Consider the following 22,751-nt stretch of genomic DNA (forward strand, 5'->3'; position numbering starts at 1 on the left):
TGCTCCGCAGAAGGGTAGGACTCTGGAGTCCAACTACTCATGTTTGCATCCCAACTCCACCGCTTACTACCCGGGTGACCTCAAGCAAGTCACTTCTCATGCCTCAGCTTCCTCACCTGTAAAATGGGGGCAGCAGCGTTTCCCAGCTCCTAGGGTTGTTATAAGGATTAGATGTTATGATAGGCACAGCACTTAGGACTGCCATGGAGTAAATGCTCTGTCATGTGAGCTGTCTGATTATCCTTTAAGTCACTCTTGAGAGTGAGGAGAGGGATAGAGGAGTGGGAGGGGGAGGGGCAGACTGAAACCATTTCTCCAAAGTGACTTTTTCCTTGTCCTCTCCCAGCCCAGCCACAAGGCAGCCTCTGGGAGGGGCTTGGCCGCATCACAGACATCAGGAAGAATCCTGTCTGTGCCCTCCTGCCCTCGTACCCTCAGAGGGAAAAGGGAAAGTGGGCCTGTGTGTTCCAGGCCTGTGGGGATGGAAATGGTGCCCTGGGTGTCACCAGACCTTTCCCACCCTGACCCCTAGCTCTTCCTGTGCCTGAAGCCAGTTTAAATAGCTTTTGGTGGGGCCTGAGGATGGGCTGGGCCAGCTGCCAGAGAGCTGAAGAGGAGGGTGCCCAGGACACTCAGCTCCAGTGTCCCCTTGTAGATGTCAAATGGGGGCAGAGGGAGCCAACGTGGAACCTCCATCAAAGAGGGGAGGAGAGAGAAGATTCTATAGGGTTGTCTTTGCCCCCACCCTGCTTTCCCTTCCCCTTCTCTTTGGCCAGGTCTAGAATCCTTCCGAGCCAGTCCCAGCTGCACTGAGGAACAGGGGTCTGAGGCCCTCTGTCCAAGAAATAGGCGAACCAACAGGCGAACCAACAGCCGCCCACAGCTCCGCCCACGACACATGTGCGTGGCTTGAGTTTTAACACCCCAGCCAGAGTTTGGTCAGCTTCCGGGGGGACTTAATCCCAGCATGCTCCTGTCCCTTCACTTGCCTCCCACGCCCAGCTGAAGTACCACCTTTGCGAGACCACCCAGCTTCGCAGGCAGCCTCCCTATTCTAGCAAAGAAGGGTTCTCTGTTATCTACCTTACGGCCCTTGACGATAAACATCCATGTCCACGCCTTGGCATCCCCACCCCACCTCTATGAGCTCCAAAAGGGCAGCACTGCGAAGCCTTGTTCATCTTTGTGCCCCTGCCCCCAGCACACTGCCTGGCACGTGGCAGAGAAATGTTCTAGTGGCTGCCAAGCAAATGTCCACGGACTCAGAGAATGCTGACCTGCTGAGTTACCAGCCAGAGACAACCGGCAAAGGACGGCAAACATCCCTCCCCCAAATCACGCCTTCTGTCGGCTGCCTTCCCCTCTGCCTTAGCTCTCCAGCCACTTCCAATTTGCACCTTCAGTTCCTTGGGGAAGAAAGTGAGGTGTGTGTAAAGAAAAAGTTTAAAGTATCACGGCATTCACACCAAAGAACAATAGATGCTCTAAAATTGTGCCTGGTTCCACATTATCCTTGTCCCTGCTCCCCATGGGGGTGGGGGGGGCAGATGACAGCGTTTTGAGGGCTCATATCTTTAACGATCACGGTTATGAGGAAGTTCACACATCAGACGCTGAGCAGAGCAAGCGAGATCTAGGAGGAGATTCCCTGCAGAAAGGTGGCAGGGTGGGGAGTCCGAAAACAGTGATGCCAAGCAGTGGCCAGGTTTGCGAGCCCCCACATCGGCTGAGATCAGGACTCCCTCCAGACCAAAGAAAGAAGGAACAAATGCGCCAGTCCCTTTCTCCATCTTCCTCTGCCCTTGACAAGGAAGGTCTCCGCTGCATCTGTACTGTGCTGTACCAAAATGCTCGGTACTGTCACTCCCCATGTGCTCACACTCACACACACACACACAGGCCGCCGTGCACACTGCTGTGCCCGAGGCACACCTGCTGACATGGCCCAGCCAGGGGTGCACACACACGTGTGCATGCCCCCCCCGCCATGCACTGGGGCTCCCTCTGGCCTGTGTTTGCTCCTCTCCTAAACACACAGGCCTCAGGCAGCGCTCACCCAGCTCTACCTCTGGCCCGCTGGTGACCCTGGGCTAAAGGCTTAGCTCCTCCCAGCCTCGGTTTCCTTACCTTTTCGGGGGGGGGGGTTGCCTTATTCAAGTTACTGTTGTAAGGAAGACACACGTGACATGTGGAGGTGCTGAGAGAGTACAGCTCTGGTCGCTATCCCTGGAATTACGGCTCTGATCCTTCTCAGCCCTCCAGCTTTGTCATCCCCATCCCCGCCTCCAGGGTTCTCTGCGCTCCCACAGACCGGCTGCACGCTGCGTAGACACGCCGCTGTGTGCGCACACCCCCACCCGTGTGCACTCCTGAGCTACGCGGACACGGAAACGCACGCACACAGCTGAAGAAGGCTAACCAACTTCGCTGCTATGTGCTCTGGGGAAACCAAGGCCCACCAACACCTAACACGCCCTCCAGACACATGCAACTCACCGCCTGCCCGCAGCACAAGCAGGACCTGAGCCCAAGACTGAGACTGTACAAGAGGCCCGTGCCCACTTGCCTGACTCTCTCTCCTTCCCCCCTTGGCTGCAAGTCCCCCCTGTAAGGACGTTTCCCAGGACCCGGGAGGAATCTGAAGGTGAGGAAAACCTCCCAGATAGCTCAGCTCCGTCTCTGAGACCCAGCTGGCCTGCAGTCGCCAGCAGGGGACCAGCAGATGGCCCAGGTCCAGAGTGTCGGCCGCCTGACTTGGATTCTGGGCTGTCTCTCTACCCTACACCACCCCTGTCAGTCTCCCTCCTAGACTCTGCACTTGCTGTGGGTGCATAAGACCTCTGATGCCTCTGGTACCCGGCATAGGCTAGACGCTCAGCAAGTGTGGAAGGACTAGGTACCGAACAGATGAATGAATGCAGGAAAACATGGGAGAGGAGCGAAACAGATCTTGTTCTCTCTCCGGTGCTGGCCCTGGTGGGAACAAGGACCCCAACCCAGTCATGCCGGCCCAACCCTACCCTGGCTGAGCCTCCAACTCAGGTTGGCTAGGACCTCTCTGGGTGCCGTAATTCCAGAGTTCCCACTTTCTGAGCCCCCAGTTTTCCAGAATCCGCGGCACGGCTAGGATGCACACCCCTGAGGATCTCAGCTCAGAGGCCCCTCTTTTCTAGACAAGAGGATGGGGCCTAAACAGCCCTGCCTGGGGCTGCCCTTCTCCAAGGCACCCACGGGCTCCCAGGCCAGGCCTCCCAATCTGCTCATGCAGCGGATTGATCTGATCTTGGCCCTGAACCAGAGCCACATGGCACATGCCCCTGACGTGCGGTGACTGAGTGGAACGCGGCACAGCCCCAGAGCCCTCCAGTGTCACCTCCTTGGCTCTCCCCGGCCCATCTGAGGGTCCATGCTCCCTTCAAAACCACTCAGCGATGTCACCACTGTCCACCCAGAACTCTCAGCATCGGCCGAGAACCCCCTGTTCACAGCCCCTCAGTCCTCTCCCCCACACCTCTTGGTTCCGCCCATCCTGCCCCACATCCAGAGCCCCCGGCCTGGTCCAAGCCACCAAGGTGTTCTCCTGCTGGCGCCTACCGTGGGGCCTTCCTGCTTATAGTTCTGGGCCCTTTCTTCCGTTTTCACCCAGCAGCCAGAGGGATCATTCAAGAGCACCGATGGGATCATGGCACACCCCTGTTTAAAAGCCTTGGGTGGCTCACCGAGCCTTCAGAATCAAACCCTAACCCTTTAGCTTCTCCCCGAGGCCCTCCGGGATGGGGCCGGGGACCTGCCTCGCAGCTTCATCTGCTCTGCAACATGCCATCAGGGCAGTGCTTTCTCACTATCACCCCCGGGCCTTTGCACACACGGTCCCCTTGGCCCCAGAGGCCTTTCTCCTGCTTTGTCACCTGGCTGACGCTGTTCATCATGCAAGACTCAACTCAGAACTTGGAGGACGCTTCCTCTGGGAAGCTCCGACCATCCCCCAAGCATGGTTTTGGACCTTTAAACCTGTCTACCTTCATCGCAGCCCGCAACTGTTGGGTGCTAGTCAGCAGCCCCCATGGAGCCCACGGGGAGCCCACGGGGAGCACTCCAGGCAAAAACTATGGGCATCCAGGGGTGGGGAGTGGGGTGCAAGCCCAGCCTTACCTGTCTCTGCGGGCCTGTGGGATCCGACTCTCTCCGTCGAGGGCGGGGTCCCGAGTGCAGGGGCGAGTGGGAAGGGCTGCCGGGTGTGGGGGGCTGTGACGTCTCTGACCGGCCTTCGGCCTGGCTCAGCGGGGGTGGTAGGGGCTGGAATGGAGTCTGCCGAGGGTCCTCCTCAGCCAGAGTCTGCATGCCTCGGCCCCGGGGCCTGACGCTAGGCTCTGTCCCCGGCCGCCGCCGCTCCTCGCCCTCCTCAGGCAGTGGCCGCAGCTCCTCAGGCTCCTCGTCCGTCGTGCCCGATGTGCTGGGCTCGGCCCCCGGGGGGAAGTCCTTGAGCTCCGTCTCCTTGTCAATGATGACCCACTCCTTGCTGTCAAAGTCCTCCTCCTCAGCCAGCGGCACGGAGCGGAAGGCGTTGCTGAGGGCCTCCTGTTCCACGGAGGCCGACACGTCCATGCGGCCGCTGGCCTGCCGGTCGGGGTGGCCCGTGTCCACTGACAGCATCTGGGCCGGCTGCGAGGAGCAGGCCTGGCGCGAGGGGGAGCCGGGCAGATCCATTCGTGACCTGCAAAGCCACCCCGAGTGAGGTTCAGTGCCCGGCCTCTCCAAATCTCCAAGGAACTCAAGCCGGTGGCCAGGTGGGACGTGCCGCCTGGAACCCACTGACCAGAGCATCTCTGCCACCCGGGGCCAGACCTGGTCACCTCCTGGCTTACCACCCCCTCCCCCCACCTCACTCCCCGTGGAGATCCCATCCATCCATCCATCCATTCATTCACTCAACACACGGATTTGGATGCTTACTGCGTTCCTGGAATACAAACAGGCAGAAAATAAAACCTGGTTCCTGTGCCCAAGGAGCGCTCTCTTCTGGACCACCAGGGAAACCTAATCTCCCAAAAGCCAACTCTATGCTCCCGGTCTGGTGCTCACACCCTATCAGAGGCTCCCTCCTGCTGCCGTCAGGGCAAACGCACCCACCTGGGCCTTGAGTGCGCAGATGGTTTTTCTAGCTTCTTCTACCACCACCTTCCAGGCCTGCCTGGCTGGTTTCACCACCCCCACAAACTCCAGTGGCTCCCAGCCTTGAGGACAAAGTCCATATTCCTTAGTTTGGCACTTAGTTTGGCACTCAAGTGGCCAGGCCAAGGCCCAGGTTCACCATTCTTCTAGCCAGACCCATCTCCGATTCACTAGCTTTTCCCCAAACTGCCCATGTGCTCGTACTTTGGTGCCATTTCAACTGTCACTGTCCGCACACCCTTTGCTGTCCCACCTGGCATGGATGTCACCCCCTGCGGGGAGCCTGTCCATCCTGCTGTGGGGTGGGGGTGCAAGTTTGCCCTCCCAGCCCTGCCAGGCAGGGACTGGGCCCCATCTGACTTTTCACGCTGGGTCAGTGATCCTACCTTGGGACATCTCTTCCACTGTTACCTTCCCCCTTCTCAACCTGGGAGGGGGCTGGGTACCAGCGCAGAGGTAAAGGTTTTGCTGGTTGTAGGAAGGGCACCCCCCACTGAGAACCGTGGAGGCTTAGCTTCCTCGGCTTGGGCACACCCTCACGCTCGGGCTGTGGGCAGGGGGCTGACTTTTATTCTCCCCAGGCCTCGAGCCTGTGAGAGAAACGGGTGCAGCTCAGAGCCACTGTGGGGCTTTCTCAACATCCTCCCGCCCTGGTCTGTGGGACTTACCTCCTCCCTCTCCACAAGATTTTTACTGACTTAATAAGGCTTAAAATACATACATCCCTGAGGGAGGCCATCCAGGGTCTCCCATGTAAATGGCTGTTGTGGCTTCCTTTCCTGAGCGCATGGTTTGTTTTGGTGGACAGAAAAGAGAGAGGGCACCAAAGGAGGAGAGGGGCTGAAGGTCGGGAAAGGGGGTGAAGGAAGGGGGGGAAGGTGGGCAATCCAATCCCATCTGCTTCATACTTTTTCCTGCTCCTAAGAGCCCCAGAACCCACACAAACCCTCTGTCCTGCCCTACAAGATCCTGAACCTTCCCTTCCAGAAAATCTCTCCTCAGCTGTCTCCTCTTCCCATTAGCCCTGAAACAAGGGCTCACTCCGAGTCAAGCCCGTCTGCTCTCCAGGACTGTCTGTTTGGGGCATCCCCACCTCTCTTCGCTACTGATACCCCTTCCACACTATTGTTCCTCGGCTCTCCTCTCCTCAACCCTCTGGGCTACTGTGGATGCAAACGTGGTCTTCAGTCCCAGGGAGGCCGACCTGCGTGAGTGTGAGGGCTGTCGGCAACCTGGGCACAGGGCCTGTGTCCCTCTGTCCTGGGGTTCCCTCGGGGACTGGCATAGGCCTCTCCTGTCTTGAGCGTTGCCACATTCCAAAGACACTGCGTCCCATCCCAGAGGCAGGGTGCAGTTTGGAGCAGAATCCAGAGGAGGGGCCATGGGTAGGGTGGGGATGAGGCGGCACACTGCGTGGTTGGGAAAAAGCACCCCATCCACCTGAGCTGGGCCTTGAGAAAAGGCCCCTTTCCTGGTGCAGAGAAGACTGCAGCCCTGCTGCGTGGTGAAGCCCCACCCAGAGCCACTTGAGGGTGGGGACGTCTCTTAGAGGCCTCAGGTGGGGGGTTCTGACTCTGGTCCCTGATGGCCATGGGCCACCCTCACATCCCCCCATCCTGAAGGCTCATTTTGGCTCTAAACTCTCCGTCCCACCAATCAGGTCCCCCCCATGATATTCAGATCTCTGAGCCCCTGACCCCCAAATCTTGATCCGCCCCCTTTTGTTGCTGAGCGCTCCCTGGGCTCCCCTCTCAGGCCCCTCCCCCAAAGCTGATGGGAGCCTAGTCAGCTGCTCTGAGCCATCTGTAATTAGTCTCTAGGGAGAGGTTCTGGAAGCACACCCACCTACCGGCTCACCCCTCGCCTCCTCCTGGGCCTGGGGACGCAGCCTACCCTTCCTACAGCCCGCCTCCACCCCACATCCCTTCGTGGCACGAGCTAGGACCTCTGTACCCCCCACCCCCTCCAGGCCTTGTCACTGACTAACCAAGTCCGACCCCAGGCCCAAGGGTAGCCCCTCAACACTCCCAGGGCCCCGCCCGCTTCCACCTTGCATCTGATCTCTCCTGCAGAGCAGCCTCGTGAAGGCTGAAGGGACCAGGGGTCCTTGGCCGCCCCCGGCCCCAGACCTACCTCCTCTCGTGCAGTTCCACCCGTCCATCCGCTGTGGAAAGCCTCTCAGACTCAGGGCTGTTGACCCTCCGGTAGCGAAGAGAACGCACTGGGGTTGTCGGTGAGTCTGGAGGGGCACGCACCGGAGAGCTAGGGACCCCCACACCTCGGCTCTGCTCCTCTTCCACCACACAAGGGGTCTGCAGGAGAGGGGAGTCCCATGAACGGGGGCCAACAGGGTGGCTGTGGGTCAAGTGCTTTTCCCAGGGTGAAGGAGATAGAGGGAGGTCGGCGCTGGTGATCCTGACACGGGGCGAGGCCTCGGAGGCAGGGCCAGCGGGCGTATGGCCGGGGAGAGGGCACACAGGAGGAGAGGGAAGGGGGCCGTGGGCTGGGAACCAGGGTGGGAGCGGGGGAAGGCCACCCACGTCCTTCTCTCTGGCTGCAGTTACTTTGCCGATGTTGATCCGGAGTTTGTTCCGGTTGACATCCGTCTCCTCCCAGACTTCAGCCTCAGGACCCCCAGGGTGGGGGGCCAGGTGGGGGCTGGGACCCAGCCCCTCAGGGGGCCGCCCAGGCAAGATTGGGGGTGCGTTCTCCTGGTCACTCAGGTGCTCGCCCTGCAGCACGTCCTCAGTGTTCTCCCGGAGCAGGTCCCCGGGCACCGGCGTCACGTTGACCACCCTGGAGAGGCCGGGAGGGGCCATGGGCAAGGCTGGCAGGGGTGCTCTCTCCTCCCAGCACAGGCCCTGCAGATCACTGCCACCCCTGGGGAGCGGGCACAGGGGAGGCCTCGGCAGGGGTCGGGGAGTCCCTGGGCCCATCACCATCCCCGGCTTACCAAGCCGGCAAGTGGGCCGTCCCCAGGCCGGCACAGGGCGGCAAGGAGATGTGGCTGCCCAGCATGGGGGCCACGTCACCCTATCAGTTTAGGAGACCCATTACCTTCCCGGCCCTGCCAGATTTCCATTGCAGTTCACTGGCTGGCCTCCTTTAGACCAGGAATGGGTCTAAAGAGAAGAATCACTTAGGAGCTCCTTGAGTGGTATCTTTGCCGAACGGGGGCACCACGATGTGCCATCAGGCCCTGCGGAGTCTCTTTCCTGGAGCACCTGCCCATGTCTCTCCCTGGCTCCTCCCCGGGGCAGGGTGGGGTGCCCCTCCTCACTCTGGCCCCTCCCTGGGTGCCTCTGTCTTTGTGCTGGTCACCGGTTCTGATATCGCGAACGCGTCCGTGACAAATACCCCAGACCCGAGAGCACTCTGAGGGCAGGGGCTGCAAGTTTTTTCTCTGAGCCCCAAAGGCCCTGGACACAGGCTCAAGACATGTTCGCTAAAGGAATGTGCGTGAGCAACAGAAACAAACTGTGGGGCTCAGGTAATTTCACTCAGGGTTCCCCACTCCCCAGTAAGGTCAAAAACTCCAAATGAGGACGCCCGCTCTGTCCTCACGTTGAAGGTGGAGATGTGGCAGAACTGCCTGGGGTTCGAGAACCCCACTGTTGAGCACCAAGAATAGGAAAGACAGCCAGGTGTGTCCAGGTAGGAAGAGGAGGAGAGGGCTTTCTGGGTGGCAGTTGTGGGTCACCTGGCCCCCCACTGGCCCATCGTCCCTCCCGAGACTCACCCAAACATGGCTGCTGTCTGCCGGGTGTTCTGCTGGGGTGGAGTGGAGGTGCTCGTGGACAGGAGGGCATCAGTGCCCGCCTTCTCCCAGTCAAAGGCCTCATTCTCAGCGATGCCCCGCTCCTTCATGCTGTTCTCAAACACCGACATGATCAACTGCAGGGGTGGGGGTGGCGGGAGGACACAGAGGTGACCCTGGGGCTAGCCAGGAGGAGGGGGCAGTTGCCAGGATTGCAGGGGGAAGAGAGGGACCTTCCAGGACAAGGATGGGCCGAGAGGGGGCACTGGAAGGAGAAGGGCACATTGATTTTAAATGAAAACATGCACATGATATGTAAATCAGCATGCAAATTATCGTCTTGGTTTGAGCCCCACTGGCTGGGCACCAGCCCTCTGAGATCTGTCCCCTGCTTACCCCCAGCCTGCTCGGCCATCCCCACCATCTCGGGAAGCCTCAGCAGCCAGGGAGCTCCGGTAGTTTCCCAAAGCCACCACGTGGGGTCACGCTCCGCACAGGCTGCTGCTTCCAGCGGCACCGCCTAACCCACCAGTCCTCTCCTGGGCGAAGCCTTCCCGGATTCCCCCACCCCACGCACTCCCCGATCTGCCGCCCTCCGTTCCTAGCAGCCAGCACACTGTGTGCTCGCTTGCTTGCAGCTGTCTGGTCTGGGGAACACCAGGAGGAGAACTGGGGGGCAGGGCCTTCTATTGCCCAAGCGAGGCATCTCTGCCAACCACCAGGGCTCTAGGCGCAGGACGTGGTGGGCACCTGTAGACCATCGGAGGCCCCCAGACCATTCCACTTCTGACTTAGCTCTCTCCAGAACGCAGGGCAGGGTCTCTCTGCTGGCAGGACCCACTTTACTGACGCCCCCTGCGTGCCTGTCGCTGTGCTCCCTGGGGTGTGTAGACTTGTGCCTGGCACATAGTGGGTCCTGGGCAGAACACTGCTGATGTATCCCCCACTCCTGTCAGGGTCTAAGTGAGTCCCCTACGTGTGTGATGGTGGCACCTTGGAAAAAGCACTGGACTTGGGAGTCAGAAGATGTGCCTGAGCCCTGCCCTGCTCCCAGCCATGCTATCAGGCCTTAGTTTCCTCCTCTGTGAAATGGGGACAATGCAGAGTTCTGGTGTAAAGTACTTGAAAGCACTTGGCTTCATTAATTGTTAAGTGTTAGAATAATCACATAAGGAACACACATTCTCACCAAAGGCTTGTTTTGAATTTTAAATGAGTTAATGCATGAAAAGCACCGAGAAGAGGGTAAGCTGTTGGTAACTCGTAGCCATGAATACCGTTTACAAGAGCACAAAACAGCGTCATGCAGTTGGAAGACTGGGGGAGATGCACAGGGCTCAGCCGACAGGGGCGCGGGCTCTCAGCAGTATGGGTGCTGCTGGGGATGGTCACCCCCACAGAGATGTCCAGGGGTGCGGGGGCCAGGTGGCAGGCTCCCACCTGGTAATCGGGCTTGGTGAAGTAGTCGAGGCTGGCGATGTGGTCCAGGAAGAGGTGGAACTCAGAAGGCATGTGCTTCAGCAGCATCCGGTGCTCATACTTTTCCTTGATCATCCCTACCTGCTCCTGGAGGCAAGAGGGCACGGGGTGATGGGGCCCCCGTGCCCCCACGCCCCCTCCACCTCCTCAGACCTAGCTGCACGGGGCTCACCTTATCCTTGATCTTCCTCCAGGGCAGCTGGCCCACTGCAAACTCCACCAGCATGTAGAAGAGCGACCACAGGTCATCATGGCGGCCCATCTCCTGGGGGGGGGGGGGGGCGGCGGCGAGGGGAGTCACCCACAGCTCTCAGGTCTTTCCCTGGGACTGGGGGGGCTGACCCTTCTTGAGGGGGATACCTCAGAGAGGCCTGACACCCAAATCCCCGTGGGAGGAGCTGAGGTCTCCCTGAAACCACGGCTCTATCCCTGACCCTCCAGGACGCATAGAATCCCAGTGTCAAAACTTCTGTCCATGCTTCTGCACCCCACACAGACTAATGGTATGACCAGAGAGGAGGGAATCTCCCAAAACAAGGACGAAGGTGAAGTCACGGGGAGATGGCAACAGAGCCTTCTTCCAGCCACGGTCTCTGGCGTGGCAGCTCCCAGCCCCTGCCCCGTACTTCTCTCCCCACCTCGACAGCTGCCCGCCCTACCCTCTCCCTCAGCTGCACACTCTGCCCCTGCCCCTGGCCCTACTGCCGCCCCCGCTCCCCACACTCAGGCGCGGCTCTGCCACTCACCCGGTTCTTGTGGGCATTGACTGATGCATAACGAACAGTCCCTCGAAACCCGGCCACATTCCGGGGCTGCAAAAGGGAGAACACAGCAGGACCCTCACCCAACGCCCCTGACTTCGGCCACATCTCCACCCTCCTTCCGGAGCCTAACTCCGCCTACTTTACCCCTGACTCCCTCCCCCTCCCCCAAGCCTGCCACACCAGCCCCAGTCCTGCCCCTGCCTCCTGACCCTGTTCACTGCCCCTGTGTCCATCCCTAACCCGGGTGGGCAGCCAGGTCACAGGGTGTGGATCACAGGGTGAGGTTTGGCATCTACCCAGAGCCCCAGGAGCCGGGGGACGGCCGAGTGTAGACTGAGCTGGGTGCTGCTTGTACTGAACCCAGGCCGGGCCTGCTTAGGCAGCTGCAGGAAAAACTGATGAAGGGTCCCCGGGTCGGGGAGGCAGGCAGGGCGGCCAGGGACCCCCGCGCGCGGCGGTACTCACGGGCCGAACGTCCCCCGTGGTGTTGGTGTACTGCCGGGCCAGCCCGAAGTCCAACATGTAGCACTTTCTGTAGGTGGAGGGCAGCCTGCCCATGGCGAAGTTGGACTGCGGAAGACAGGAGCTATGACCGTGGGGCTCCAACCCCACCCGGCCCACCTCAAGGGGCACCTTAAGGGTAAACACCACCGTGTACCGCAGGTTGTCGTGTCCCATCTGAGAAATAGGTGGGATCACCCTCATCTTAGAGATGAGGATACCGAAGGTCAAAGAGCTGACGTGGCTTCTCCAAGATCACACAGCAGGCGATGACCCAGCTGGGGGTTGAACTGAGGTGTGTGTCCAGCCCTCAATCCTTGGGACGCCCTGGTAGGGCCATGTGGCTTAGTGACATTATCCTGCTCTGAGGCAGCAGAAGACCTGCGTTGTTCTTGCTGTGTGACCTTGGGCCATTCAACCAGTCTTTCTGGACCTCAGTTGTGAGCCCTTATTTAAAATGGAGGTCTTTACAACACCGGATCCAAGATGCCACACCATCAGCTACTTGGAATTCCTTACCAAGCCCAGCCCCTCCGTCCCTTTCTCTAGAGATTCCTCTGTGTTTCCCCAACCCCTGCATCTTCCGAAGTTCAAGGACTAATCAGGACAGGGGTAAGGGAGAAGAGAAGAACAGAGGAGAGATGTGGGCCAGGGGCAGGCTGGGGTGTGTGCTCTTGGAAGGCAGGGGAGAGGAGGAGAAGGGGCTTGGGGCCGAGAGCAGGAGGAAGGAGCAGGTAGAAGAGGCTATTCCTGCCCCAACCACTGCTCTGGAGGAGAAACCATGGGACCCAGAGAGGGAGAGGTGGGGGGGGGGTGTGCTTTGGAGGAGGGGCCAGGTAGGGCAGCCCTCACCGGCTTGATGTCACGATGCAGGAAGCCCACAGAGTGGATGGCCTCAATGGACTCCAGGATCTGCTTGCCCAGCCGCAGCGTGGTGCTCAGCGTGAAGGTGCCTCGCGGCTGGCTGCGGCGCAGGTCGGCCAGGTTCCGGCCCTGGGGGTGGCGGTGGGGGCCAGCTAGGCTCGGCTGCCCTCCCTCCCTCCCTGCTGCACCACTGTGACACTCTGCCCAGCCTCATCCCCAAAGGTTTGTGCCCACTCCCCACTCCAGCGGTCACAACCCAAGCTTTTGGGGGAGAGTAGAGGGAGGACCCCACGGGACTCACCTGGAGCTGCATCACTACGTAATTAAACTTCTCATTCCGGCCACAGCCAATGAACCTGCACACGTGGCTTTTCCCTGTGGGGCACAGACAGGGGTCTCCCAACTCCCACTCCTTCTTCCTCACTTCTCAATCCTCAGGTGTCTCCAGTGAGCTCTTGATTCCTGGTCCCATGACTCCTCCCCCCACCTTCCCCCTGCCCCTCTCCCCATCACCACCCTTAGACTCTGGCCCCATCTCACCATCCCCATCAGCTCTCCCTTAGCCCCAGACTCCAACTGGCACCTCTCCGCTCCCATCCTCCTGCCCTTGACCAGCACCTTGCAGCTTTTTGAGCACAGCCACCTCCATCTTGAGGACCTGCTTGGGCTGCTGGGCTGACTCCACCTTGAGGGCCACGTTCTCCCTGGTCAGCAGGTCCATGGCCTCGTAGATCTCACCAAAGCCCCCGCCCCCGATCTTTTTCAGCTACAGAGATGGAAGAAGGGGATAGGAAACACAGGGATCAGGCTCAGCAGCTCCTCATCCCATCCGTTGCTGGCTCATACCCTTTATTGGTGGGGGTAGGGCTAGCCTTGAAGGGGAGGACCCTGTGTCTGCCTCCCTTGCCCCACCCGCCATTGCCCCTTCCTCCTCTCCTAGTGCCAGAGACAGCTCAGCCCATGGATGTGCGCGCATGCGCGCTCACACACACACACACACACACACACACACACACATACACACACACGGCTAGATGTCAGAGTGGGAGGTGGGAGAGGGTAGGAGACCTCTGACTCCACATAGACATGGAGAAGAGCCTGTGTAGGGTTCTGAAGAGATCGTGGGCCATCGTGAAACTTTTCTTCTCTGGAAGGACAAGAAATATCACCCTTCCCCTACCCCGCAACTAGACTGAACAACCACCATCCAGAAGGAAAACTATTTCCAGAACCTCCCCGCTTCAGGGTGGATCCTCCAGAGAAGCAGGCCCTTCCTCAGGTGGGCAGTCTCCTGACAGGTGTCATTAAAGGGAGACAGTAATGGGGCGGGCCGGGAGAGGGGAGTATTTGGGGAGGAGACTCAGCAAAGGAAGGGTATTCATTGTCCATGCCCATTGCTGAAGCTCACGGCACTCCCTAGACCCCTGGTCAGATGCCCCGAACCAGGGTGAGCCTCCTCTGGGGGCAGGGGGCGCGCGGGACCCTGGTGGGAATGCAGGTTCGGAGAGTCCGGCTATTCCCGCCCCCCCAGGGGGCGAAGCAGTACAGACCTGACCCTCTAGGCCCTTCTCCTCCAGCATCCCATGGCAGGCAGTGAGAAAAGGCAGAGGGGAGAACTGAGTTGGAGGAAGGGTCGGCCAGGGGAGATGAGCAAAGCTGAGTGATGGGGAAGGATTAAAATCATTTCAAGTCAGAGGCACCGGGGTTCCTGGAGAGCCAATGTGCTGCTGGCAATGATGAGGGACAAGGGGAAGGTGCTGAGTTCTAAGCTGGGACTCAGTTGGTTAAAAAAGATGTAGCGCTCACCTCACGGGTGGCCTGCCTTCGCTGAACATCTTCCAGAACACTCACTTGCCTCCTGTTGGCCTGTTAACTCACCAGCAGAGCTGGGCTTGCTAGGGATTGGGCGGAGGCTGCTCAGATCAGCCGGCCTGTAAACTGACTCTGAGCGTCATGCATCTCCAAGCCCTCCCCTTAGCATTTATTCAGCACTCAGGTCCCATTAATAGTTTAATGGTGGCTGAAGCACGGGGATGGAGCGGGGAAGGGGGCAGGGCAGAGCCCAGGACTGGGAGTTCCCAGCGGGTTACAGTTGAAACCACTCCAAGAAAAGACAGAAGGATAAAGGGAAGATTTAGAAGAGGAGTGGACGTCTGGCTGCATCCCGAAGGCTCTTTTGCCCAGGAAGGAGACAAGGGAAAGAGAAAGGAGGAAGGATGGTCTGAAACCAGAGTCTCTCAGTACTTGAGACAAAAGTTAAGTCAGACTCCTAGAAGAATTTCATTTTTTAAAAAATGTTTTAAAGACTTATTTATTTATTTGACAGAGAAAGAGGGAGAGAGCACAAGTAGGGGGAGCAGGAGAGGGAGAAGCAGGCCCCCCGCTGAGCAGGGAGCCCGCTCCGATCCCAGGACCCTGGGATCATGACCTGAGCTGAAGGCAGACGCTTAACCGCTTAACTGACTGAGCCATGCAGGTGCCCCTCCTGGAAGAATTTCAGAATCAGGAGGGGATAGACACAGACTCAAGGAAAGCAGCGGCATGTCTCCCTCTGGAGAACTTTAAACTCAGGAGAGATTCTAGTATCTTCTAGAATCCTTTATGGTTTGTTGTGTGCGAGAATGGGAGAAAGGGGGGAGGGGGAGGAAACAAGAACCACATCTTGGGTTATGTGCTCCAGGCTCTCAGCCATCATCTGAGCTCATCCCCTATGGTTCCTGACAACACAGGTGCAGAAGGTCATAAAAGTCACCATTTTGCACAGAAGGAAAACTAAGGCGCAGGGAGTGAAGTAGTCACAGGTCACACTTGCTAGTAAGCAGCAACGCCAGGTTTCATTTAAACCCAGGCACTCCGATGCAGAACCCATACTCTTAACTGCCGTATCACAGCAACTGGTGACTGCACAGAGCTTAAAGCTGTGAGTGCTGAGATTCAAGCCCGAATCTGCCAGGCCCCCAAATCCTCACCCGAGGTGGTAAGGAGGGCTCGGGGCAGCCAAGACATTTCCCATACCCGCTCCCCAATTTCCAAGGGTGGTCAATGGTATGTCTTTGCCCTCTTCACTTCCAAACAGAGGCTGTTTCTCCTCCCTTAACCCCCACCTGTCCCCCCTCACCCATTGCCAAACCTCCCTGGGACAGCAAGTTGGGGTGTGCACCCACCCACTCACCTAACACCCCTCCTCCCCAGGCCCTACAGACCCCACTTATCCATCGGGCATAGCAGGCACTGTGGCCCATAATACTTTCAGGGCGCCATAAAAATGTTTCAATATTTTTAATTCAGAAGGAAAACAAATGATCTCTTAGGTCAAAACATTTTAATATATAATGTTAATTCATTCCTCTTTATACCAATGCAGTCATAAAATACAATTTTTAGTACTTTATTATAGAGAAAGGGGTCCATGAAAGCAAAAGTGCCCAGGGCCCATGAAAGTCATAATGCAGCCCTGTCCACGCAGGGTAACCAGAATGTTCTCTCAATCTCCTTTTGCCCGACACTATTCCTCCCCTCCTAATTTTTTTCAGGATCCCCTCCCCTGTCAAAGGAGGGCTACTGGAGGGCTAATATGACACAACAGGACAAGCATTCACTTAGGAGAAGGGAAACCTAGTTTCTTGGCCCAACTCTGGGTCACCTGGAGTGAGTTTCTTAAATTCTGTGCCTCCACTTTTCCTCCTCTGTCAAATGAAAGAGTTGCTCTAGAACTGGTCACAAAGACTCCTTCGTCTCTGTGCTCCTGATTCTTGGGTGGGCTAATTCTTGGGAAGCAGTACGGCTTAGTGACCAGCTCCCCAGCAGTCAGACAGACCTCGTTCCACCTGGCCATCATGAGAACGTGGCAGGTGAACCAGTCTCTGTACCTGTTTCCACACCTGTGAAAAGGGGGTAATAACATCTATTCCACTGTTTGCCGAGATAATGCATGTAAGACATTTTGCACAGTGTCTGGCAACAGTAAGTGCTCAAAACTGAATGCTGTTTTTATTAGCAGTGGTATTGTTTGCTATTCTGATTCTGAGAAGCACCCCTCAAGAAGAGTCAAATGTTCTTATTTGTAAATACTCCACCTAGTGCCACCGCCCCTCCCTTTCTCCAGGCCGGCTCATTTTCTCTTTGGACAGCGTGTTCTTGGTTCCTGAGCTCTGCCTCATGTCTCTGTCCCCCGCCCCTCACTGGGAGATGGCTGAGGGGAGGCATCTGGCACCCCACCCTCCCTACTTCTCCAGGAGCCAGGGAGGGAGTGACGGTAAAGAGAGGTCAGCCTGGCAAAGACTGCACACTTGCCCCTTCCCCCAACGCCCCCCAACCATGTCTCTCCTTACTCATCTCCCACCACCTCCCTCAAAAAGCAGCAGAAAGTTCTAACCCAAACTCAGTATGGTGTGAACACCATCTTTTTCTCACCTCTTCAAGGCAAAATTCTGCCTCCAATCTGTCAGAAACTAAGCTCTCATGTCAGGGGACCCAGAAGGTTTTTGGAGGAACACTCCTCATTTTGCCAGACCCTCATTCCCTTGATTACCGCCCTGGCTCCTCTTCCCCCAATTTCTGTCCTGTCACTCTCCCTCTCAGGAAGTCCCCTCCGGGACCTAGATGGCCCCTCCCCTTAGCTCTCTGGCCCTCCGGTGCCACCACCTCTCCCAGTCCCAGAGACATCTCAGACAACGCTACCACCTTTGCCCCTGTCCTTGGGCCTTTAGGGAACCTGCCAGAAGGGTGGTTGTTGCCGTGGAGACCAGCTAGCACCAAGGCCCCACTCTCCCCTCAACCCTGCAGCCCAGGTGAGCTGAACCCCCCCTCCGACTCCCCCACACCTCCACACAGAGGCTCAGTGTAGGCCTGTGTTGTTCTCCCTCCTCTCCTCCAGGCTCTCCACTCAGCCGTGCAGACCCACAAGCTCACACACCATCATCCAGCAATCCACCCTACACCATCCTGCCCCCACAATAAGAGGACACCAGAGAGCTCTTAAGCGACGGAAGGAAAAGGGGGGGGGATGGACAGGGATTGATTTACGATAGGTCCCGCTCCCCAGACACTGCCTTTCCCCCAACCCCTCACATGGTCCCCCTCCCATCCAGGCCCAAACCCCGAGGAGCCTCGGACTACAACTCCCAGCAGGCGGAACAGCCCGAAGTCCTGGGCTGGAGGAGCAAGGCACGCTGGGACATGGAGTCTCGGCGTCTTGCACCTGCCGCAGGAACCAGTGAGGGGAGGAGGGTGGAAGAAGATGGAGTGCGGCTGCGGTGGGAGCGCCCGCAAGGCTTCTTTCCCCGAAGCCAGGCCTTTCTGTCCTCTGCGGAAGCGGAGGGACACGTGCTCGCTCACTGCCCTTCTCCAAGGTCCGGCAACGAAAGGCCCCCGCCCCCACCCCGCCCGCCTCCCCCACAGAGCTCTGCAGCTCCTGCTCAGGCTGGGCCCGAGCAACGTGCCCTGGCCGGGGAAGGGGTGAGCCAGGGCGCTGGGAGAAAGCGACTGTCCACAAGTGTACGCCAGAACAGTGACGGCAAGCAGAACGCAGATGAACTCGGGGGCACCTCCCTCTTAGGGGAGAGGAGTTGGGGGCAACTGTTTTAACAGGTCTCCGGTCCTCTCCTCCCCTCCCCTCCCCTCCTCTCCCCACCCCTCCCTTGGCCCCGCCGGGTCACTCACCACCTTCCAGCGGTCCTTGACCACGTAGTTGGCCGGCAGTATGTCGGCCTGCTCCCCTCCCCCACTCATATTGGTTTCGTCCTTAAGAGCGGCCGCTAGGCACTGCATCCGCCAGCCGGAGGGAGGGGTGTCCGCAGGGCCTGCCCTGGGGGGGCCATCTACCTGGGGGAGTGGGGAGGGGCTGTGAGTGGGGCAGGCAACGCACCCGGGACGGCTCGCAGATACGGAGGAGGGGAGCGCCATTCTCCTGGCAGGCATCCTTCCCGGGCCCGCTGGGCAGATGCTCCCGGGGTTACTGGGGGAAGCACTGTGTAAACACCCAGGTGGAGGTCAGAAGAGAAGACAGAAATACTACCCACGGGAAGGGAGACACACACTACAAACTGGGGATGTGAAACCCAACGACAGGACGCACATGTTGAAAAAAGGAGAGGAAAATGCCGAGCGAACAGGCTATGGGGACAGCATTTCCCAAAGAGAGAGATGCTAATGTGGAGGAGACTTGCTAACTGCCCCCAGGGAAGGGCATACTAATCTAGGACCCATGCTTGCATAGGGGACACCTGGGCCAAGAAGGACCCGTCTGAGTGACTTGATCCGAGGCTCCCCCAACACCCACACATTCCTATGCAGAGGTGCCACCAAATGCCCATGGAGCTGTGCATCTGAACCTTACTAAAAGGGGAGACCTGCTGACCAAGGGGTGACCCATGGGAGACCCACTCCAGAGTGATGCTAATCAACCGCAGGACTCGGGATAATCAAGAAAATGAGATACACAGCAGCCCCTCGGGGGTGGTGCTAAGTGAGGATGATGCAGTGTGTGAGGCACACACCATTCTCAGGGGTGAGCCCAACTCACTGACAGCCGTGGGGTTCAGAAGCAAGGATGTGAGCCATGGGGTGAACATAAGGTGAGGGCTCAGCACATGGATTTTACAGGGACCGCAAACCTGCGGCCACTCCAAGGGAGAGAGACAGGCTGAACTGGGTGGTGGTTTGGGGGGGCGCGTCTTGGGGACAACAGGGAGTGGGATGGGTCTAACAGGAGGCAGGAGGAAGGTCAGGGTGGGCGTGTGCTGAGAGAGCTCCGACCACACCTTCTGTCTGCTCCAGAACAAGAAGGAGGATGGCATTGGCATAGAGGTAGAAGTTGAATATCAGAGAGAGTGTCCTGAGCGTGAGGCTTGGGAAAGCCCGCCAGTGTTATCCAGGGAAATAAATGTGTGTGCACGTGTATGCGTCTGCATGCGTACCCGCACGTGTGGCCTTCCGCGAGTATGTATATATGTCTTTGTGTGTCTTTGTGTGTGTGTCTGTGCCTGTCCATCCGTCTGTGTGTGCTTATGCGTGTTTTTGTGTCTGTCTGTGATGGGCATGTGTGTAGGCAGGGGGCCGTTTTTTGAGATTTCTGTCAAACCCATACAGGATTGGAACCAGGATCTTCTCTTCTCTTCTTTCCCCCTACACTTTGGATGAGAACACTGCTCTGCCCTCACAGGGACCCTGGACAGTCACAGCTGGAAGGCAGTTAGTTACTCCAGCTGGGGACGAGGCGGGGTGGAAGGGAGGCGGGGAGGAAGAAAGTGACTAAGGTATCTATGGATGGGGCTGAAACTCCATAAACCTGTTTTTCCTTGGGATGGGGATATTTCCCCCAGGCTCCTGTGTGTAGTCATCCTGATACAGGGGGCAGTGTGGGATAGTAAAGGCATAGAAACAACCTTCAACAGGTCATGGTGCGCCATGAGGGTCATGTGGAGAACAGGTCTTCATGCAGAGGGACACTGTCGCTGTTGTCCTGTCTTTCTTCAAGTGACTCAGCTGACTCATTCCTCCAACCCACCCAACTTCAGAGCATCAGAACTGTGGGGATGCCGAATAGGCCACTGCCCACCTTCTGCCAAAGTGCCATGTGGGGCATCAGGAATTCAGAGGGCAGTGAGAGCAATGGCAGGATAAAGGGAGAGGTAGGGGGTGGGGGATTCTGGAATAAAGGTGGAAACAAGTTGAGGACAAGACCGAAGAAGCCATTGAACCAGTAGGGAGAGAGCTTTGTGCAGTTGGTGACCTCTGGTGGGCCTTCCAGCCCTGTGATAGGGGATTCTATAGGTTGATGAGAAAAATGGGGATGCAGCAACCAGTTTCAAGATGGGCAAGCCTAGAAGGAACAGGTGGGGTGGGAAAAGGGAGAGTGGCAGCAGGAGGCTAAATGGGGGTTCCCTGCCTCTTCCTGTCCACCATCCTCACTCTCTGCCTCTGAGGACTGCACTCAGCTTAGACTAGGTTGGATGACAGGCCACAAGAAACTTGGCTGCCCCATTACTGCCCCCTCAGGACCCTTTGGGTATGTGGAGGCATGGGTGTGTCCTGTGAGGGGGCTTGTGGAAGAGGTTTTTATGAATATCTGTCAGACAGTGTAGGGCCAAGTGTGTGGGGGGGGTGGGCAGGGAGACAGGGAGGGAGACACAGCAAGGGAGGGACCTCATCATGGTGTGTGAGTTGAGGTGTTGATGTGTAACTATGCAAGGTGTGAGCCAGGTGTCTGTGGGAATCTGGGAGTGCAGATAAGGGGAGGTGAAGGAGCCCAGTGAGGGATAGTGGGAACAGGTGAAAAGAGATGTGGAAGGAGGCAGAGGGGAAGGGAAGGGATGGGGGGGTGACAGGATCTGAGGAGGGGGTTGGGTAAGACAGAAGCAGGTGATGAGCGATCCTGATGGCAGGTGAGGAAGCGGCAGGTCCCCGGGAGGGGCTTCTGGGCACTGCTGAAGGGCTGAGGAAGTAGGTAAGGCAGCTAGCCGGCGGGACGGAGGGAGTGAGGACGACGGAGAGAGGTTATGGAGGCAGCCGGGAAGGGCTTGTCAGGGTGACAGCAGGGTGAAGCCGTGGGGATGGGGGGGGTGGGCAGAGGCCGTGGGGGGCCGGTTGGCGAGGGCGGGTGTGTGTGGGGTGGGGGGCAGGGAGCCGTTCCAGGCCTCGGGATGCGGCCCAGGCTGTGTAGGCCAGCGGCGGGCGTCCCGGCTCGGGCGGACACGGCCCAGGGAGGGGGAGCTGGGGAAGGCTGCGCCGGGAGGCGAGCCGGGCCCGAGGCCCGCGGAGCCCGCAGGGGAGCCCCCGCCCCGACCCCGCCGGCCCGCCGCCGGCCCCGCCCCGCCTCACCTGCTCTGTGCCCGCTGCGGCTGCGGCTGCGGCGGCGGAGGCAGCGGCTCGGGGCGGTGCATCCCCCGGGGCCGGGGCGGGGCGGGGGCGGGGGCGGCTCAGTGCGGCGCGGAGCGGCCCGCTCCCTCCGACGGCGGCGGCGGCGGCGGCGGCGGCGGCCTCCCGCCCGGGATCATCCCCGCCCGGCCCGGCCCGGCCCCGATCCTCCTCGGGCGACGGCGGAGGCAGCGGCGGAACGGGGAGCTGCCCACAATGCACTGCGCCGCCAGCATCAGCACCAGCCCTGACATCACCGCCCCACCGCCCGGCTCTTACATCACCGCCCTTTCTCTGACATCACATTCCACTCCGCTCCTCTCTCCACACCTGCAGCCTTAGGTTCTCCTCCAGATGGCCCCGCTCCAGCTCTTCGGTTCTCCTCGCTGGTTTCTGCCATTCACTTGACCGCCACCCCCCACCCCGGCAGGGCCCCATCCCTCCTTACCTGTCCCCACAGACCTCATCTGTCTGGATCATCCCTTATCTTCTCTCCTCCCAGCACGTCCCTGTCACTCCTTGCCTGTCCCTATCAGCCTCAGATGATTGCCCCACTGCACCTTCCATGTGTTCATACTTTCTTCTAAACTCCTTTCCCCTCACCTGTACCATCCTTCCATAGTCCTGGTCCCCCATTTCTTCTTACACATCCCTCGCCAAGAACTCACCTCCCCACACGTATGCCTTACCTCCTGGCTCAACCCGTTCCTCTCTGTCTTTGGCCCTTCCTCCCATCTGTTGGCAAATTCTGTCATTCTGCTTACAAATAAGATGCACTCTTTTTTTTTTTTTTTTTTTAAGATTTTATTTATTTGACAGAGAGACAGCAAGAGAGGAAACACAAGCAGGGGGAGTGGGAGAGGGAGAAGCAGGCTTCCCGCCTAGCAGAGAGCCCAATGTGGGGCTCGATCCCAGGACCCTGGGATCATGACCTGAGCTGAAGGCAGACACTTAACGACTGAGCCACCCAGGCGCCCCTATTTTTTTTTTTAAGATTTTATTTATTTATTTGAGAGAGAGAGCACAGGAGCAGGAGCAGGGGCAGAGGGACAGGCAGACTCCCCACTGAGCAGGGAGCCAGGACATGGGGCTTGATCCTAGGACCTGGAGATCAGATCTGAGCCAAAGGCAGACACCTAACCAAGTGAGCTGCCCAGGAGCCCCAAGATGCACTCTTTTTAAAAAAGATTTTATTTACATATTTGAGAGAGCATGAGAGAGAGCAGAGAGCACAAGCGGGGGTGGGGATGGGGAGGAGGGGTGGAGGGAGAGGGGGATGCAGACTCCCCGCTAAGCAGGGAGCCCTATGCGGAGCTCCATCCCAGGACCCTGGGATCATGACCTCAGCTGAAGGCAGA

General features: G+C 58.5%; 1 protein-coding gene across 3 annotated transcripts in view; it reads right to left on the reverse strand.

Moving 5' to 3' along the window:
* TTBK1 (tau tubulin kinase 1) overlaps positions 1–22,143 on the reverse strand; it is a 40,974-nt gene extending 18,831 nt beyond the window's left edge. Inside the window, exons 1-13 of one of the 3 annotated variants that reach the window (XM_032409779.1) lie at positions 22,083–22,143; positions 18,199–18,360; positions 13,156–13,303; positions 12,839–12,912; positions 12,526–12,666; positions 11,638–11,742; positions 11,155–11,220; positions 10,581–10,673; positions 10,370–10,495; positions 8,912–9,066; positions 7,737–7,968; positions 7,306–7,484; positions 4,153–4,714 (exon numbers count right to left, since the gene is read on the reverse strand). In XM_032409779.1, coding sequence (XP_032265670.1) covers positions 4,153–4,714; positions 7,306–7,484; positions 7,737–7,968; positions 8,912–9,066; positions 10,370–10,495; positions 10,581–10,673; positions 11,155–11,220; positions 11,638–11,742; positions 12,526–12,666; positions 12,839–12,912; positions 13,156–13,303; positions 18,199–18,306 — 1,989 coding nt within the window. In that variant the 5' untranslated portion in view covers positions 18,307–18,360; positions 22,083–22,143. Of the gene's footprint in view, positions 1–4,152; positions 4,715–7,305; positions 7,485–7,736; positions 7,969–8,911; positions 9,067–10,369; positions 10,496–10,580; positions 10,674–11,154; positions 11,221–11,637; positions 11,743–12,525; positions 12,667–12,838; positions 12,913–13,155; positions 13,304–18,198; positions 18,361–21,357; positions 21,406–22,082 lie in introns of those variants that run through there. The other 2 variants (XM_032409782.1, XM_032409780.1) reach the window with 2 other exon arrangements.
* Between the last annotated feature and the right edge of the window lie 608 nt (positions 22,144–22,751).

The sequence above is a fragment of the Phoca vitulina genome, unplaced genomic scaffold (assembly GCF_004348235.1).
Source record: "Phoca vitulina isolate PV1807 unplaced genomic scaffold, GSC_HSeal_1.0 scaffold11, whole genome shotgun sequence".
NCBI lineage: Eukaryota > Metazoa > Chordata > Mammalia > Carnivora > Phocidae > Phoca > Phoca vitulina.